This window comes from Rattus norvegicus, chromosome 3 (assembly GCF_021556685.1).
Source record: "Rattus norvegicus strain SHRSP/BbbUtx chromosome 3, alternate assembly SHRSP_T2T, whole genome shotgun sequence".
Taxonomy (NCBI): Eukaryota; Metazoa; Chordata; class Mammalia; order Rodentia; family Muridae; genus Rattus; species Rattus norvegicus.
Genome location: NC_141536.1, coordinates 133,572,896 through 133,593,799, shown reverse-complemented (window position 1 = coordinate 133,593,799; position 20,904 = coordinate 133,572,896). Strand labels below are relative to the sequence as shown.

Here is a 20,904-nt window from a genome sequence, read left to right as displayed (position 1 = left end):
AAGTATATACTTTGGGATGCTATGTTCTGTTTACTATAGAGGACTAGCCATGTCCTCTCTGCGTGTTGAATAACTTCAGCCTTTTGTTTTATGGTTTCTATTTGATTGTCACAGCAGACCATGAAGCTTGTTCCTTTGGAGAAAATGTTCTTTTCTCCCTTTTGGCTGCTTTTAGTGTTTTCAGGTGCCTTTGGTTTTAGCAGTTGTACTGTAAATTGTTGTATCTATTCTGCTTGCCTTTGTGACTCATGACAATGGATTTGTTCTCTGAGCTCAGCCATTCTTGCATACTCTCTGTTCCATTTTTGCATCTCTATGACCTTGTCACTGTCTTCCTGTTCTTGCCTCTGCTTACTTTTCTCCCTTATGTGTTCTAGAGATTTCCCTTGTATTTCTCTCAGTGTTCACTTTAGCTTCTGCCCAACCTATATGCACACAGCTTTTAATTTGGGTTGTTTTGTTTTCAGATTTAATTTACTTCAGGTTCTGATATACCTGGTATCTAGATTTCTGTTCATTGGATCATGTATCATGTGTACTTTTTAAGTTATGATTTTTATTCCAATTGACTTAACATGTTTCCAATAATATTTAATAGTATGTTATATATCTCATTGTTGTGGGTATTTATAGAGATATTTTTTAAAATAACTTAATTTTCCCCATACAAGAACTATTCCTTGCTCTCTGTGAGGAGGATAATATGTTATGCCTTTATTGCAGTTTTAGATTGCTCAGTTGTCTACATTTTGTCAGAACTGATTTAGTAGCCTCTGAATTTCCTTTTTTGTAGAGTTTTTCTAAATAATGTACAGTAAGCAGGTGCCAGACTTCAGCGATAGTCTAAAGTGTATAGATTGACTGGGCCAACAAAGTACATAAGAAACATAAGGAAAGCTAGAGGAGTGGGTTGACAAGAAATATGCAATAAAGCAAATATAGTTACTGCTGACAGCATCACTGTGAAAATTTCTCAATTTTATTTGTGTGATCATTTCTTTAAAATCCAGGAAGAACGAATGAAACAGCATGTATTTTGTCCTAATGTCTTGTGTTTATTGAGTTACATGGCAAAATACTGACTCATTCAGTTTTTGTAATCTTTTGATAACGCTAACTCTGTGTTCTAGAATTTGGTGTGCTCTGGCTGCCACCCTGGGCATTTCTGTATCTTAGTGCACTGATGTTGAAGTGACAGCTGCCTATCTTTAGGTTCTTGGTTATGAAACTTAGGGGTGTATTAAAACAAGTCTGGGAAGTAACTTTGTAATCTTGGGAATGATCTCTGGTTCTGTGGGGCTCAGTGGTCTGGTCTGAAAAGTCGTCATTTGAGTGTGGAGTAGGTAGGGTCCTTCCTGCCCACCTTGCATATAGAAATAGGCCCTAAATTTGAGAAGCAAAAGACAAATGCATTTCCTCTTCAAACTCTTTTTTTTCGGTTTTAATCACATTAAATCACAAATACATAAGAAAATTCCTTAATATTAAAATTTTCACTGGCTAAGAGATGGCTCATTTAGTAAAGCGCTCTGATCCCCAGTGCCCATGTAATAAAATGTGCCCTGTGCCTGCATTTCTAGCACCGGGAGGTAGACATAGGAAGACCTCTGTGGTTTCTCGATCAGCCAGGCTAGCCAAACAGCCAAGTGAGAGATCTTTTTTGATAAAATAAGAAGGTGAAACAATTGAAAAAGAAGCCAGTGTTGACTTCTGTCCTGCGCATATACACAGAAGGGTGTTGTTGTGGTTGCTTAAGTTCTGACAAATGTGCACAGTTTTCCAAGTGGCTGTACTTGGTGTTCTGATAAATGTAGAAAACTGTCTGAGAAGGAAGTAGGGAGGAAGGAACAAAGGTGGGATGGAAGGAAGATGGGGGAAACAGAAGAAAAAGGCAAAACAAGCAAGAAGAGGCTGTGCTTTTAGCAGCCTTTGATTTCTACTCCTCCAGGGCCAGTTCCAACCCCAGCATGGCTCCCCTGAGCCAGATAAAAGCAGCCACAGTTCCCACCACAGTCTTTCTATTGCTTTACAAATGGTTTCTGTTTTTTTTTTTTGAGAAAACTTACAAGTTTAGTTATAATTATTTTATATATAGACAATTAAAATACTTCCCTGGAAGATAGAAGGATCTGTGAGTCTTCATTGTTCTTCTGGGCTAATTATGAAGATGTCCTTGTTCTTCAGATAAGGGGTGTGTACAAAAGTATGTCTGTGGTTTGTACCAGTTAAATGTTTCTGAAGTGGGTGATGGAAATGTCTGTGATTCCGGGTTTGCATGGCATGAAAGAGGTTTTTTGTTTTTTGTTTTTTTTCTTTTCTTTTCAGGCATTTTTGTTGCCTTCCTGTGAGATATCTATAACAAGAAAAGTAGTTCAGGTGTACAGGAAATGGATCCTGCAGAACAAGCCTGTGTTCATGGAAGAACCAGATAAAAAGGACGTTGCTGAAGAAGATGCTGACAAATTAGGACTTTCAGAGACTGACTCCAAGGAGGTAATGTTATCACCTGGCCTCTGAGTTGAGGTACACACATCTTGGCAAAGTAGACCAGCTCAGTCAAGGGTCCTACCCTGCCCATAAGGCTGGCCCTTAGGTGACACTCTCAGGTTGTTAAGTTCTGAGGACCTGCCTAAGAAGCAGCACTCATGCTCCGTCTTTGGTGGGCAGATGTCCCCTTTACAATTAGCCTAGGAGACACACACACGCACACGCGCACACACACATGCACACACACATACACACACATGCACACACACACATGCACATGCACACAAACACATACACATGCATGCACACACACACACACATACACACACACGCACACATACACACACACGCACACACATACACACACACGCACACACACACGCACACACACACATGCACACACACATGCATGCACACACACACACGCACACATACACACACACGCACACACATACACACACATGCACACACAGGCATGCACACACACATACACATGCACGCACACACACATGCATGCACACACACACGCACACATACACACACACGCACATACACACACATGCACACACACATGCACACACACATGCACACACACATACACACACATGCACACACACATACACATGCATGCACACACACGCACACATACACACACGCACGCACACATACACACACACGCACGCACATATACACACACACACACACACACACGCATGCACACGCACGCACATGGGTACTTTCTTAGATGCCACTGTTTTGCTTTCTCACGTTTTACAATTCCCTCTATGAGACTGAAAAGCTGATGCTTTGACTCATTTAAATAAGTAGTTGTTGGAAAAGTTAAACATAGACTATTTTGCCAGACTTGTCTTTTGCAGTTAACTGTCCAGAAGAAATCTGTATTAAATATTTGAAACAATTACCATGTAAAGAGTAAGCCTTTTTGGTGTGTCAGCAGCACCACGTGCGGCCTTCCTGCAGAAGGCACTGTCCTCTTCCAGACTCAGACCTGAATAAATGTAAAGTGACAGCACAGAACATCCCAAGACCAGAAGAAACCCAAATTATATTTATGTTCCTGATTAAATTAATTTTCAATATTTAAAATTTTTAGCCACAGATTTAAAACATAAATGTTTGTACTGATTCTGTTATTTTGATGTTTTAATATTGGTGAAATGGTTTTAGTACCTAGCTTTGAAGTCAGATCAATCAATAAACAAGTTTAATTTTTTTGTGTAGAGGCCTGATTTCTGTGTCCCAGCATCAGGCAAACTTGGCTCTTCCAGTCCATGCTAAGGGTGAGATCACCTTGGATGCTGGGGGTGTACTAAGCAGAGAGAGAGGAACCAAGTATGTAAACTTATGCTTCTCCCTACTTGGTAAATGGATTATTGTCTTCTGAAGGTCTCATCCGAAAGTTCTGGTCATAAACGGTCATCCAGTTGGGGACGCACGTATTCCTTCACAAGTGCCATGAGCAGAGGGTGTGTGACAGAGGAGGACAACACAAATGTGAAAGCTGGGGCCCAAGCTATGTTGCAGGTATGCCGCCATTCGGGATACAAGGACAGCCAGGTGGAGAAGGCGCTCTGAACATTTCATTTACTTAGAATAATGTCATATGAAATGTACTGATATTTTGAGCACCAGGCACTGAAGAGGCCTTAAGTTTTAAGTTTTTCTTCCCACTTACAAATGGAAAATATTTTTTCTAGTTAAAAAAGACATGAAACTGGTTTCAGTCTTTTTGAGAAGGATTATTTTACAGTGACTCCGAAATGTATATGATTTGTGAAAGTATCTTCTGAGCACATCTGAATAGTTACTTGGATTTTCACACACACACACACACACACACGCACGCAGAGAGAGAGAGAGAGAGAGAGAGAGAGAGAGAGAGAGAGAGAATAAAATAGAATAAATTTTAGAGAATAAAGATGATTTTACTCATGTAACTCAGAGAGATTTGCTACATCTCCTATTTGTAGACTGTGACCTTGACACAGATACTTGGAGGGGTCCTTGTGTCCTGTGGCTCTCTCCTTTCATTTGAACCACAGTCATACTGTAGCCCTACAGCTTGAGAGGCAACAGGACTTAATTTGCTTTTGTTCTCCTTGTATTCAGTGACTTGTCTCTTGAGTGGTTGCTCAGCGGAGAGAGGCTGGATGGAGGTCTGATAAGATAGCACTTTCTACTGCTGCTCGGCAGAGTGGTTTGGACATAATAACTTTGGTTGTTGTTACCTTAACCAATGCCAATACAGTGATAGGTATTCCTGTGTTGGTGTTTTGAAGCTATTATTAAAAGTAAAAGTGGAGTATACGAAAACTTCCTTTGAATTGGGAATGGGCAGAATTTTTAAGTTCAAGAAAACACATGAAATTAAAAGGCTTTGTGTTATAATGTTATTTGTGGTTTACTCCTATAAAAACACTGTCACCAAAACTGCTATAGTTTTTTTTTAACCAGAAATTCTTTGTTCTCTCTTTTTTTTTATTCAAATTCACCTTGTAATTTTTTTTTCTAGTAGTGATTTTTTTTCCCTACAAATTTGGGGCATTCATATAAAGGTTAAGTTTTAGAAGTTGTCATCAGTTTTTTGAGTATGTGATTTGAAGCTGTCTGGTGAACCTATGAATTTTATTTGGAATTTCCTGCACTGAAAAGCCAGAGAAGCTGGGTTTGTTCCCACAGCTTCGGTCCTTATACTGCTAAATCTGAAGGAGACCCACAGAAGGGTATGTGAACAGATGGATAGAACCCATCTGATTCATGTTATTTTATTTTATCTTATTTTATGTGTACGGTCTTTTGGTTAAATGTATACCTGTGTACCACAAGCATGCCTAGTGCCCACAGGAGGCCAGGAAAGGACATTGGATTATCTGAGACTGGAGTTACAGTTACAGTGAGCCTCCATGCGGGTGCTGGGGATTGAATCTAGGTCGTCTAGAAGAGCAGTCAGTGCTCTTATTTATGAATGCTGCCATGTTCTTTCACTGTGGTAATTTACTCTCTGAGGACCCTAGTCAGCTGTACTGCCACCGAACAGAGACCCTGGACCTCAGAGATCTGGGGCAGAGCATAGAGTAGCTAGCTGACTCTTGTACTATGCTTTTATCGTAAGAATTTGCTGAGACTCTTGTTTCTTGCTACATAATAGATTTCTCCTATTAAACAAAGTCCTGGGGCTGGAGAGATGGCTCAGCTGGCAAAACTACACTATGGTGACGGCTGGAGTTTCTAGAAGCCAGTGGGCTGTCCAGCCCACCTATAATCGTAGTGCCAGGGAGGCAGAGACAGGAAATCCCTGCAGTAAGTTAGCTGGACAGACAAGGAAAAGGTGAGCTCTGAGTTCAGTGGGAGACCCTGCTTCAGTATATAAGATGGAGAAGGATTGAGGAAGATAGGTGATGTCAGCTTCTCAGGTCTCTATATGCACGTGCCCATATGTTCAGCCCCCATCCCCTCAGCAGCAGCAGCACACCACACACACACACACACACACACACACACACACACACACACACACACACACCCCAGACACACACACCCCAGACACACTTGCAAAAAGAGAAGGCCTGATTCTAGAAGGTGCAACATGACCACGTGGCATTGTATGTTTCCAGGTCCACCACTCCTCAGTTCTTATGCCTCTCAAGGACACTAATAATATTCCACCAGGACGCAGGGTTCATGTGCTGTGCTGTGAGCTTCTCTCAGCATCGCATGGGTTCCTATAGATTCTTATTCCTCCAACTTGATGACTTAAATTTATTTTGGACAAACAGTTATAGCGCTGTTGTCCAGCCACAGGTCTCTTCTGTGACTTTTGCATCCCAGACCTTGCCACCCTGATACAGTGGTCTTGGTTTTTGTTATTTTTAATTATTGTTGTTGTTTTATTGTTACTGTTGAAAGATATAACAAATTCAAATATTTTATGATTCATGGCTAAAGTAACACTGTGTATATGGAATGGCAGTGAAAGGCCTCCTAGGTGTATACTAGGCAGTCCTAAGGGTGAGCCATAATTCCTGGACCATGTATTGGTGTCATCTGCTGTATGCAGACAGTCTGTGGAAGTAACCCAAAAGGGTTCACTGGTACAAGGAAGGTAAGATCATCTGTAGGCAAAATTTCCTCACCTGTATATGCTTAATTGTATTTTCTAATGTAAAATTGTTGATTTTAAGGTTTTTCTTACAAATGCTGCAAATGTCTTTTTGCTGGAACCATGTGTTGAAGTTCCCATGCTCCTGAGAGAACAAGTAGATGCCTGTAAAGCTGTCCTGATTATTTTTCGGCGAATGATAATGGAACTCACAATGAATCAGAAGACATGGTAAGTTTACCTCAGATTAGCATCTTAAAACAGCTGTCTTTGCTTCTCAGTATAATTCAAGTGTTAAGGCTTCCAGTTACCAAATGTCTTCTAAAACTGGCAGTAAGGCGAACATCAACCCTTTGGGGCTAGCTTCTGTGAAATGTGGCAAGGAAAGGACCAGCACTTGGGCAGTTCGTTTATTTTCATTATTGTCTTTTAAAAACACTCATGTACAGGAGTTAGCGTTGTATTACTCAGTAGTGGATTTCTCATTTCAACCTCTTATCAGAGAGTTTTATGATAAGTGGTATGTGCTTTACAATATGATTCTTCATAAGAGCAAGTTTGGTAGTTGTCCTGAAGTGCTATAAACGTAAATTTATTTTGAATCCACTTTGGAAAAATTTTAAAATAATTTTTAAAAATAATGTGTAGTCGAAGTGACAGGAAAGAATAGTCAAAGTGTGTCCTGAGTTTTCCTTCCCTTTTTCCTTCGCTGTTTTACTATTACTTGTGTAATGTGTAAAATGGGTTAGATGTTTCTCATGCCTGTCTCTCAGTGTCCACATTGCCCTCGGTGTTCTCAGTGAGAGAGCAGAAGCCCTGAGCCATGATTCCCTTATTCCCAATGTGTTCACCTGCAGCCTGTCTTAGAAATGTCCCTCAGGTCCGCCTGGGTGTGCTCATCTCACTTAGCCACCTGCAATGTGCCCTTCTCTCTCAGCTTCTAGGGCTTGGAGGCCACTGAGGTCCTGTGGCAGTGACCTCCTTCTGTATTGGGAATTTTCCCAGGACCACACCTGTCTTATAGGTGTCCTAGAGCCAGCACTATTGGTGTTGTACAAGGTGTCTATCCACAGTGGGTGAGAAGCCCTAACAATAAGGCAAGAGTGAGCTGTCAGAAGCCACAGGCCACCAAGAGGAGAGAAGGGTGGGCCCAGAAGAATTTTACCTTGTAGCAAGTTCACAAATATGACATTACAAGTATCAAAATGGGGATTTGAAAGTGTAAATACAAGGTCTTTTAAATTAGTATTTCTACCCAGTGCAGTAGCTGCTAAGTTTGGAAACATTACAGCGGTGCACAGTGTGATGGAGACCCAGTCCAGTATCACAGCCGTCAGAATGACCCTATGAGAAGTGCTTTCAGCTGGATGATGCTCCTTGTACCGCAGCTGTGTGAAGAGTATTTTCTGGTTTCTTAGAAAACTATGAATTTTGTATACATTGCATAGTATTATAGTTTTTATAATGCTAAGAAGTAAAATAAAGCAACTTGTTTTTTTTTTCTTTAGTAATTTAGAGATTTCCAGATAAACATATAAAAGGATAATTGTGGAAATAAAAACAGTAACTAAACACAGTAGAACATAGACAGGGGGCACGTTTTGCTGCCTGGTTTTCTACATATTTAAATTCAAATGCCCCATGCTCCCCCTCCCCTTTGTCCTCCTCTCCTTTCTTTCTTCCTTTCCCTCCCTACCTCTCTGTTTCTTTTCTTTCCACTTGTCATTAAGTTCTGAACATCTACTGTGAGCACATAGCAGTGCATTAAATAGTCAAAGCCCCAGTGTGACAGGAGCCTGGATATCCTGGCCGAGGGGCAGGACGGACGCTTCCAGCTCTGTCATTGCTTTTCCCACTTTTTCTCTTCAGACTTTCTGTCCTGCACTGTACACAGGTTTCTAGATCAGGTGGTACACTTGCCTTCCTCCTCTGTATGTCAGATCTCTGACAGTTCAAAACAAGTAACCAGATGGGATAGTTGCTGGACAGTGGGTGTTACCAAATAATTAAACCTGGGACTAAAGCCCAACGGAGCCAGATAGCAAGAGAACCCAGAGCAAATCCTCGGAGGTCATTATACCACCAGAAGGCTAAGATGTGCATCATCTATTTACGGAAACAGGAGAAAAGAAATCACTTTCTACAGATCTCTTTGTTTGATCTGGACCACGTTGCTTTGTCGTATTCTTTGTTTGTTTGTTTCTCACTAGAGAGTAGGAAGAGCAAGAAGAAGGTAGTGAAGGTAAACAAATGGTTAGAGCTCCAAACCCTACAGGAACCAGAGTGATTCCCTTAGAATGAGTGGACTTCCTCTCTATACAAAAGATAGTGTGTTCTCCATCCCCATGGAGTACAAGCATATGAGAAATACAACTTGGCTATGTAAGAAAGAAAAAAAAAAGATCCTCTGCTGTTTTAAACACTGATTGTCATATTAGCAGTACTATGTTAATTAAAGCCCTCTTCTGTAAGACTATAGTAGCACATGGTGACTGAGCTATGGTGACTGCAGCCATCCCAGGTGTGCACTGTTGGCAAAAGCAGGATCTGCCAGGCGCAAATGCTCTGCCCATCAGTGTTCAGTCATGACCTTTCTAAACCCCTCCTCTCTTCTGCAGGAACCATAGTCAAGCAGTGGTGTTGACTGCCTGTGTCCTCATATTAAAACCCAGAGGGCCAGTTTTTTTTTTTTCCTATCCCAAAGGCAGATGGGAAACTACCTAGGTTAATTAACGTAATGATGGAGAATGGTAGGGTACCATATAAATTCAGACTGGCTCACCTGCTCCCTCAGTGAGTGCCCCAATGTGATGACAAAATTGGAGAAAACCACCTTGTCCTCCTTCCTGCAAGGAGAAATGTCAGGCGGGGAAGATGTGTGTAAGGTCATCCTGCCAGTTGGCATGAATGTGGAAAGCATGTTTGTGGAACTGTGGTAACATACAGTAGTTTATGGTGATAAAATAAGACGCCTATTCTCTGACTGGAACCTAGACTTTTAATACTTCCAAATAATATGTACTGCTGATTGCAGAGATCTCATACCTACAAAGTGCTTTGGAGATGTGATTGTTTATGTGAGCTTTTATTTTGGGTGGCCCAGGGAGCAGATGTTGCAAATCCTTCTCAGGATAACAGAAGCCGTCATGCAGAAGCCAAAGGATAAGCTTGTACAGGATTCATTTGCCCGGAGCTTGGCAGGGCTGCTCTTCAGGGTAAGTCTTTCTTATTAAATGCTGCAAATGTGGAATTAAATTGGCAAATTAGTTTTAATTACTGAAAAATTCACAAGTTATATCAAATTAACTTTACATTTTTAGAAAAATTCCTTCTTAGCTTTGTCCTAAAAGTTGTGATATTTTCCAGTTAGAGTTGTGTTTTTAGGCTTCCTTCTCTGCCATCTTCTTCCTTTTGGTTTGCTCGAGAGTGTTAGGCATTAAGAAAATGACAGGAGTAAGATGGGTGGTACTGGCGCACGCCGTTAGTCCCAGAATGAGGGGTAGAGGCAGGCAGGTCTCTGAGTTTGAGGCCAAGCTGGTCTACAGAGCTTGTTCTAGGACAGCCAGGGATACAGTAAAACCCTGCCTCGAAAAACAAACAAACAAACAAACAAACAAACAAACAAAAGCAACAGAACTTGAATATCTTAGTGGAGAGAAAACCAGGTACGGGATAAATAGAAATGTGGAAATGGGATAAAACTATCATTGTGTCAAGCAACTGTGTGTAATACATCAGGCTGCACGGGGTGAGTGTGAAAGAGAACTTGTTCTTAGGAAATGATGGCATCTCTATAGTTGGTAGAAGAGAAAGCCAGCCAGAGCACTGAGGAAGCAGGCCCAGTTTGCTGAGAGGAAAGCTAGAAGAGGTTGTCCTGGATGTCCAGCAAAGTGAGCGGGGGTGGGGGGTGGGGGATGGGGGGGCAGGTGACCTTCGGTTCTGGTAAGATGTGGGTTGTTGAGAATGGCTTAAAGAATTGAAGACTACTTGGAGTGACTCGATCAGGAAGTGGAGGTAGCAGTTGTGGACAAGGCTTCCAAGAGCTCGATATGGCAGGGAGGAGGGAAAGGGAACTATCTGGAGGAGCTACTGTTTGTAGAGGGTGAGGTTTAGAGCAGGTGTATTTAAATGTTAGCTTGCCAGTGTGACATTCTAGTGAAAGAGGTCAGAATGGATTGGTGCAGCTGGAGGTGAAACTCAGGATCTGGCCAGGCTGGGTGACTCCATCTGAGAGACAAAGAGGCACCAGTACTTCCTGCCCCAGGGTGAGTAGGGTCAAGAGCATAGATTAGCGGCTGACAGTTGATGGCCTGCCCAGGAAGTAGAAATAATACAGAGCCCCAAGGGCAACTGCCCTGAACTACATTATTTTTTATAGGGTTCATAGAGCCTATGAACATTTCTGAAAGAGAACAGGGAAAAAACTGGACAGATACGACATCTGTGTTAGGCCTGACTCAGAATTTGATAGGCAGGAGCACAGTGAGCTCAAGTGATGGTTGAGGAAGGAAACATCGTCTTCACCAGTTCCTAGGTCTTGACTGATATATATTAGGAGTGTATGTAGGGTGCAAATAGTATATGTGGAGGTGGCAGAAGTAATTGGCACACACTCCCTTGCCTCATCGAGTCTCTCTCCTTTTTACTACTTTGCCTACCCACCTCTTGGGTATATGGGATAGGCCTACACATTCATTTTTATTTGATTAATTTTCTAAGTCCAAGCTGTACAGTGAGCCTACGTTGATCCAAACTCTCAATTCTATTGCAGCAGCTAGGATTATAGGCTTGTGTCATCATGCTACGACTATGTGGGGTTTGTTTTTGTTTGCAATAGTCCAGCCTGGTTTGCTGATGCTCTTCTACTGTCATGTGTCATGTGTCATACAGACAGAAATGTCCAGATGTGTGTGTGTGTGTGTGTGTGTGTGTGTTTTATATTTGTAAAGAAATAGTAAGGACTAGTAAGACTTTGTAAGAACATTTTAAGTTGCCATTATCCTTTTCTCTTTTCTAACTCTTCCTGTAGTTTTTATTTTCCTTCTGTTCTATAGATAATGTAGGTTCACAAAGTTTCCTCTATGAATGATGGAATTTATTTCATTTAATAATATTTACCAACTAATGGGCAGGTGCCTCCGGTGGTGCCTATTGTCATGTTCTGAAGGTGATCAGAAAGCCTCACCTCGGCTCTCTACACTAGAGTCCAGTGTGTAGTGTCCTTGATAGTCGTGGAAGGAGAGGGTGTGGTTGGTTATCGGTTGACTGTAAGAGAAGGAGTCACTGAAGCAAGCTGTGTTTCTGTGACTCTTGTGCTGAGCTATATCTGATTAAACATTGAGTGTCAGTGCTGAGGGACCCTTGACACACACTGACCCACTGGTTTGCTTTTATGAGAAGTATAACTCCAGAAAGGCCTGCTGACTTTCTCCACAACCTAGTGCTGGGACTATCACTTTCCCGCTTCCTTTTGGAAAAGAGTATGAATTAAAAGGCTGTCTTGCTTTTATGTCCAGTGGTTCTCCCATCCCATCCCTCTCAACTATTTTTGAGGATTTTGCACCATGTCCAAGTGCTATTGTGAATCTTGTTGGTGATTCATAGATATGTATACATGTTTGTAACATTGTCTATGACAAATTTTCTAAAGTGAAAGAAGTCAGCTCTTTTCTTTCTGCTTATTTGAGTGAAGGTTTCACCTGGCCTAGAACTCATATGTAGAGCAAGCTGGCCTTGAACTTATAAACATTTGCCTGTTTCTGCATCCCAAGGGCTGGGATTAAAGATATGTGTTACCACATGATCTCTTTATTTCTTAGTTTACACTTAGTAAAATAATTTCCAGTCTTGGCATCTTACTACACTACACCAAGACATCCATCGGTTTTGTTCCTGCTTCTAGTACTGTGGCCAAAAGGAAGTGATCACAAGTAACTTCAGCAGTCTCTGTCCTCGCCTCTAAAATTATGTCTGTTGATTTAATATTGGGTCAATTTTATTACAATTAATATTTTATTATTTTTTATTAAGACTAAAATGCTAGTTTCAGTTCTATACATTTTAAACTCCTGTCTTCAAAAGTTTAGTGACATTACGAAAAGCACACATCGCAATAAAATTAGTAATCTTTATCTAACAAAAAATATTGACCTAATAATAAAATGGACCTATTAGATAAAAAAATTAGTAATTATTAATTGACTTCTTTTCATGATGATGGGCTCTCTGTAAAGCGTGTGGATAACCAGCAAAGGATAAATTAGCAAAGGAATCTGATCTGGCCTCAAAGACAGAAGCATACACAGCATTTAGAAGGGAGTGAAACTATGGAAATGGATAAACAAAACCCAAGCAGGATGTGGAGAGCTGTCAGTGGGAACAGTTCACAGTCAGGTATCTGGGAGATGATGAAATGGGAAAGTTTGACTGTGACAGAGAGGGAAGGGGCTATAAGAAGGGAATCTACTTCCAGGAGAGTGTGGGGTTATAAGATGAGGACGAATTGGAGCGTGTGTGTATGAAGAACAATGTTCTGGGAAGAAACCTAGAGCAGGGGTAGGACAGTGCACATGGAGGAGAAGCTAAGTGCTGGTGGACTGAAGGTCTCGGGGCTGAGGTTGAAGGCCGTCTCACTCAGTGAGCTGTCTTTGAATTCTGCAGCAGTCTCAGCTGCTCAGGTCGTGCAGTACCTCGGGTTTAGACCACACATACAGGAAGGTGTTTGAGATAGCCTCTGCGGTGACAGGCAGAGAACTGCCTTCAGAAGCTAAGTAGTTGCTGGACAGAGTTTTGTCTTCTCACTGATAACAGCAGTGTTATCCAAGGACTTTAGAATAACAATGTTTCCTCAGATAACCCATGTTGCCATAATTCAAATCCTGAATGCAGTTGGTCAATGAAAAGGATGTTATTTTCACTTTTTGTTTGTTAAAAATCATAAATTTGGTTGGTTTCAGACACTTATCGTGGCTTGGATCCGAGCAAACCTGTGTGTGTACATTTCTCGGGAGCTCTGGGATGACTTTCTCAGGGTGCTGTCATCCCTTACAGAATGGGAGGAACTCATCACTGAGTGGTCTAATATCATGGACTCCTTGACAGCCGTGCTTGCGAGAACTGTGTATGGAGTTGAAATGACAAACCTACCTCTGGATAAGTTAAGTGAACAGAAGGAGAAGAAGCAGCGAGGCAAAGGTAAGAGCAAAGGTAGGGGTGAGAGCGTGCTCATCCACGTACCTAAACGTTAGTGCGTCGTAGTTCACCATGAGCTGAGCCACCTGCAGTGTCCTTCAATATTACACTGTGTCCCATTGCTTTGTTCCTTTAACTGGTGACTGACTGTCTAAAGAGACTAAGAAAACTCAGAGAGAAGGACTGATAGCAGGAGTAACAGCAACCAGTGCTTTCAACATGGTCTCCACCCTTATGACAGCTCTTTTAGTTACAGCTGTGTCATAGCCAGAAAAGGAAAAATACAAAGGCCTTCACTCAGTCAAGGTCGCTTAGGTAAAGACGGACATCAAGGCCAGCCAAGTCCAGACCAAAAGGCTACACTGCTAAGATGCATGCTGCCGCCTCCCTAGAATGTGTGGAGAAATTCCAGTTGCTTGAGATGGGAGCCATTTTGGCTTCATTGTGTTTCTAGGTCCAACTGTTTTAAGACCTAAGAAAGTAACAGTGATAGTTTTAAGTTGTGAAACAATGGGAGTCTCTGTTGGAGGTGACAGTGGTACCCTCTTGTCTCTATGGCAATTCCTAAGGACTGTGGTACTTGTCTATTCACTTATACTGTAAAGACTTGAGCTTCTTCATTCAAATACATATGGTGCATGGCAAATGTAAAAAGACATAGGACAGAGTGGGAAGTTGCCATAGGTATGGTTAAATGCCAAAATGCCTTCTATGGGGGCATGTGAGCTTTCTGGGGGAAATGGAGAGGAGCAACCTTTGATTTGACCTGGACTTTCTTAGGGTTATAGCAAACAGAATCGCAGAATACAGAAATTTTCTTGGGTGATAAGTAATTTCACCTGGTTCTGAGACCTTGAAGGCCTCTTTCCTTCAAAACTTTGCCAAGTTACATATGTTGATAATAGATTATGTTTTAGCAATAGTAACCTTTTTGTAGACTGTATCAGTTGGCATTTGCTATGTGACAAATCATCCTGAAACCTAGTGGCTTAACCATTTATTTAGACCATGATTTTATGAGCTGATAACGTGGGTTGCACACTCTGCCATGGCTAATTCTCAGTTTCATTTAATTCTCTCTGTGCTGTGTGCCACTTAGAGTGCTCTGATTCTAGGAACTGACTGGCTGTAAGCCAGGGCAGTGAGTGTGACTGGGCTACACACACGTTTCATAATCCAGCAGGTTAGTACCTGGTTGTTAATATAATGCTCTAGAAGCAAAATTTTAAGGTCTCACATCTTCAGTCTTACCACCAAAGTAAGTCACCTAATGGAGTTCAGAGTCACTGAGAACAAAGGCTGTGGATACAGAGAGATGTGAAGTAGTTCTAGTGATGAGCTAACCATGTAAATGGGCTAGGGATGGGCTTATCGTGTATTCGTTGCAGAGAATGGTTTGCAAAACCCCAGTTAGTAAAAGCAAGCAGCAAGCCAAAGCAAAGTAGCTTATGTCCATGCTTTCCGGTAGCTGGCTTTATTCCAGTCTGGATTTCAGTGACACAGTGCGGTAATATTTTAACATAGTTTTGCAACAGGTCACTTTCCCTCCATAGTTGAGGCTCAACGGGAGTCTTTTTAGAAATACATTGTACACTAGAGGTCCTTATTCTCTTCTCATTCTCTCTTACATGTCTGAGGTTTCTGTGTCAACCAGGCCCTGGAAATATCAAGATACTTTCTGCAGGACACTGACTCCCTAAGACAGTTTCTCAGTCTAGAGGAGAGTTTTCTCTGCTAAAGAGGGAAGAGCTGAGATACAAAACACAACTCACTTTCTCCAAATAAGTGTGTTTCCTACATCCTGAAGGTGTTTAAATACACATGCACATGCACATGTGCGCGAGCGCACACACACACAGACGAATACACTCACTCACTCATGTGAACATCCTTACAGTGTGGAACACTGTGTATCCTACAGGACTTTTTTCCTACCTAGTGTATAAGCACAGTCCTATGAAGGGATAAATTAGCATTGGAAAGTAAACAATTTAAAGGTGCTGTTTTCCAGAGAGATACAAAATATTTAAATAATGACCATGATAAACATCTTAATTTATATTGCCTTATTCAAAAAAGTAATTTAAATATTTATTATACATATATGGGCCTAAGCACTAAAATAGTGAAAACAGAAACTACACACCAAGGAAACTTAATGTAAAAACAAGCCACAAGTTGTATCTATTATCTATGTTATTTCTGAGAAAAAAAAATCTCCTGAAAATCTTACTCCTTTTCTTTCTGTATTTCTTTGGGGGCTTTAACCTTTCTTTAAAATATTTGACCAGAACACCATGAGGAAAGGGAAGTCAAATTGAAGACCACATTGTTTGACTTTTCTAAAATAAGATTTTAAATTATTTGTAGATTTTCATTAACTTGCCCATTTGACTGAGTATACATGGGTCTCTGTGGGGTTTGAAGCTGGGAGGGAGTCTTTGGAAGCCAGTATACCATTTTAATATCAGGACTTCAAAGTCTTTAGCCTATAAGTAATGGCTTTTAAAGTACCATGGGAGCTGGTATGAGTTCAGATGGCATTGTTCTTACATTGAGAAGATTGATTAATATGCCCCTTTATATGTTGAAGTAAATGCTATGCAGACATCATTTTTTATGAAACTGTTGGAGATTAAAAATACTCTGACAAGTATTTTTAGGGTAATTGACATAGAACACAACACAAGAAAGTGGTTCTTAATTTGTGGCAGAGAATCTGCTAGTGGTAAATTATTTTGTGTAGGGTATTTTTTAATCTTGGTAATATATATAAAATTTGCTGAACAGCCTAGACAGTAAAATAAATAGTAACAATCTTACCCTTTTTTTCAGGTTGTGTCCTAGAGCCCCAAAAAGGGACTGCTGTTGGGAGATCCTTTTCTCTTAGCTGGCGCAGCCATCCAGATGTAACGGAGCCAATGAGATTCAGGAGTGCCACCACATCTGGAGCCCCAGGAGTAGAGAAGGCAAGAAATACTGTCCGTCAAAAAGCGACTGGTAAATGTTTAACTATCGCTAAACAAATTAATTCTTATTTAAGTGAATTTACAGAAATGTTTTAAATTTTTATTCAGGATTTAAACAGTAAACCTTTTATTAGATGAACTGTGTCAATATATTATAAACTTTTTCTTTTGCTTATTTCTCAAGTCACAGGTTTTATTTTTTATTTCTAAAATCCGTACTGTGAAAGGGAATATGATAAATATATCTTTAGTCTCAGTGATGTCATTACGAGACAGTGTTCCTCGTAGAGTTCCAGCAAAGAAAATGAGGGGACACACTTGGATTTGGGATTGAATGGACATATTCCCATCTTTTGCTTCTTTGAAAGCAGAGAGCCTCCTGTGCCTGTAGATGCTGTTTTTGCAGCCTGTTTGGACTAGCACTGGTCCACGATGGAGAGCCTGCTGCCTAGCAGACTGTCTCGTGAGGTTTACTAAGGCAAGAGACAGATCTTTCCAAAGGAAGCTGGTGTTCACTATGAGGACAGCGAGGTTCTCTTCTCCCTTTGTGCTCTGATTTAGGTTGGCACAACAGAGCCTCAGCTTTTGATAGTTTCATCAGAAGTGCCATGCAATTAGAGTTGATAGTCGGCAGCTTCAGAGAAGCATAAGCAAGATCCTCAGCCCATACAGCAAGTGTTTAAGTAACATATATTTTCATTGCTCATTAAAAGCCTAAAATAGATAGTTTAGCACCTTGTTGGCATTTTTTTTTTTTGTCTAAGTATGTTGTTTTCTAACTGTAACTTCCTCATTCCTTATTATGCCTGAGCATTTGCTGGTAATTATCTCTTTAGTTAGTTGCACCACCTACTCTAGTCGTCTTCCTTCATTCTGTTTCTGAGAAACTTAGTTCCTAGAACCATGCAGTGCTGAGGAGGCACACTGATTTCTTGTCTTAGTTCAGTCTCAGAGTGTTCCCACTGTCACTGGTTCCTTCAGGAAAAGTGCTTAGAACGGTGTGGCAAAGGCTGTGTCCCTTCCAAGCTGTGCAGACGTATGCTGCCTTCACCACCCTTGAATTCCAAGTGTAAGTGCTGGCTTGTAGATAGCAGTACATTTTATTTGTCCATGTTGATCAGCAGCAAATACGTGCATGGTCCATATCACACGGCAAATCTTAATTTCCACCAGATGTTTTAAACCAACACTGTGGTAGAGAAAGCATTCAGGAAAGGCAGGTCCTGTTTAACAATCTTCTGGGTATTTGAGGGGCCATGTGGCACTGAGCAAACCATTTACAAAGGTTTTGTAGAGATATTTGTGTAATATGTACTTTAAAACTGTAAAGTTGGCTTCTGTAGAATTAACTACATTTTTAAAGTCTGGAACTGTTTTATATTTGAAAGACAGTGAGAACCATCAGTTCCACGAGTCTATTGTTGTGTTTTATATATACATGTGTATCCATGCATATATATATACATATATATATATATTCATTTCCTATTGTTATTTTATGCCTTTAAAAATAATAAATGTTATGAATTTGCTGTTACCTGTTAATGGTCTTTGAAGATTTTTGTATACCTTGCTGGTTAATAAGACTAATACACACGGGTAATCTTACTCGGTTTTATTTTCCTATTTTTAAACAAGGCCCGGAGTATTTTCCCTGTAGTGTGAGTATAGAAGGCATTTCTCTGACTACTCCCCATGTCCTCAGGATGGATCAGTAGCAGCTAGCAGTAATTATTATGGGATAGCCACTCAAAAGTGACTTCGTTTCTCCAATGTCATTAAGGGAGCAGTTCAAGATCTTCACATAGTGGTTCCCCTCGCAGATTTAAGTTAGGTAAAGAAGCTGTCGTTGATGCTGACACCAGGGAGATAGATGTTATAGAGAGGACATCAGAGTGTAACTGAAGAGCCCTATCATGGGCAGACTACTCTGGCCCTGAGAGTCAACGATGGTGAGAATTCAGATGTCCAAACTCAGAGTGATCAAATTGAGCCTTAAAAGCCACATAAAATAGCCATTATTGTACTATTTCTAAAATACATGGTGGTCTATTTTGGAAAAATGCACAACTATTTGGTTACTAAAAGGAAAGGCTTTAAACAGGGCTCAAATCAAATGCCAGATGCATGCAGAGATAAACAGGTCTACACTTTGACCTTTACATGGTTGTTGCCCTTTACACATCATCTAACATTCACGAACTGTATAGTAATCTCATTGCTGGACCCGCTGATAGCAAGGGGCAGGGGAGGGACAGGAGAGTAGAAAGTTAGTTTCAGTTTTTTCAAATGTTCCACCATTGTATACAGTTTTGTTTTACTTATGCTTAGCAGAGGTACAGAGACTAATATCAGCAAATAACCATTCGTATTTTGATTTTACACTGATGGTTTTATGGATTTTAAGAATAGTTTTATGTATCTGAAGCACATTCCATGTTTGTTTTATTAAATGTTTATTTAACCAACAAGGTATGAGAAAATCAAAAGTTCCTACTAAGAAACTTTTGCTCAAGTAAATATGAAATACAGTATTAAGAAAATAGGTTTCATGGATATCAAATAAAGATATATGAGTCATATATTTATGAACTTTGGGGGTATCAGTTCACTAAATGCTAAATGATTAGCTTTTAAGTACTCAGTAAATCAATTTATGAATTATTTATTACTTAGTAGAAAATTTTTGTCTTGGACCAGATTTTCCTTTTCTCACTGTGGCCTTCGTATGAGCATCCCTTAGGAAGAGATAGTGCTGTGTTGATGAGATAATGATGATGTGGTTGAGCAGTCAGCCCCGACATCGTTCTGATGCTCTGCATTCTTAACCGAAGCTGGGTCTTTGTATGGAATGACCATTCTAAGTCATCAGTGATTGACTGAAAGGTTGGCTGTATTTAGAGACTGTGACTAAGTACTCTCATTTAATCGATTTCTTTAAAGCTTAAAATGGCTTCTTTTAAATATTTAAAGGAAATGCAGCACCTTAAGAACTTAGAAGTGGTAAAAGATCTTGATGTGCTCTGATTAATGTTACTTTATCTCTCCTGGAAGCTAAGCGAAGCCAGTCTATCAGCAACTGTGTCCACCTCTCTGAGGCTTTGCCTGCTACTAAAAGCGTCCCGCTCCTCCTCCATACCGTGAGCGCTCTCTTACCTGGTCTCTCTTACTCTCCTTGCTCTCACAGGCTGTCAGGTACTGTACTCTTGTATCATGTGTCCTTCCATATCCCTTAGCTTCTCCCTCCTGCCTGAGGCCCTGTTTCCAGCATGACTACCCCCAGTCACACTCAGAAGGCTGTCTGTTGCACTTGTGCTAAATTTCAAAAACTATTAATGGTTGTTTTTGTGTAGTTCACGTTTAGTAGCTACTAGGTAGTCAAAAATTCTATAAGCCTGCTAGTGATCAGATTCATGCTGATAATTGCGGTTTTAATTAAAAAAAAAACTAATTAGTGCTAATTTTAAAAACATGTGTTTTTAGACTTCACCCGGTTAATTCAACCGAATTAAGTTTGTGTGTGTGTGTGTGTGTGTGTGTGTGTGTGTGTGTGTGTGTGTGTTTTCCTTCTAGCCCAGCAAGGTGAATATAGTTAATAATAATAATGTATATCTGGAAATAGCTGGAGTAGAGTGTTTTGAATGAACTTGTCAAATAAATGATGGGGGTGATAGATAACATGAGTTATCCTGGTCCGATATCACTTCACCCACACTGTCCATGCATCAAGATGCCACACTGTGTCCTACCACCATGTGTAATCACCCTGTGCCACTTACAAAGAAGGATATTGGGGTACCAAAATGAGTTTCTCATGTTTTCCCTAGTCACTTCTCAAAGGAATTTACTTTCTGTGTTGAATAATTAAAGCTACAAAGAGATATTTTTCAGTGATTTTTAAAATGAACTAGATCCAAATTAAGAGGGAAATGTTTTCGTGTTCTTTTATGTTCTGAATCCTGATATAATTAAGATGTTTTCAGTACTGGAGATAGTGTAATTGTTCTGTAGCGCAAACACTGTGGGGCCATGGCAGTTTGGCAAAACAAAATCACAGCTCAAGTAAAATACCATGAGGGAAGAAGTTAGTTTTAACTGAAGGTGGGGACTCTGACGTTGATTAGGAACTCTCTTTAG

General features: G+C 40.5%; 1 protein-coding gene across 7 annotated transcripts in view; it reads left to right on the top strand.

Annotated features, from left to right (window-relative positions):
* Window positions 1–20,904, top strand: part of Ralgapa2 (Ral GTPase activating protein catalytic subunit alpha 2) — a 282,313-nt gene that overhangs the window by 82,407 nt on the left and 179,002 nt on the right. For 5 of the 7 annotated variants that reach the window (NM_001421313.1, XM_087651019.1, XM_087651020.1 and 2 more), the window contains 6 exon segments: window positions 2,326–2,493; window positions 3,895–4,032; window positions 6,690–6,838; window positions 9,711–9,822; window positions 13,564–13,801; window positions 16,634–16,798. In NM_001421313.1, coding sequence (NP_001408242.1) covers window positions 2,326–2,493; window positions 3,895–4,032; window positions 6,690–6,838; window positions 9,711–9,822; window positions 13,564–13,801; window positions 16,634–16,798 — 970 coding nt within the window. 7 annotated transcript variants of the gene reach the window in all.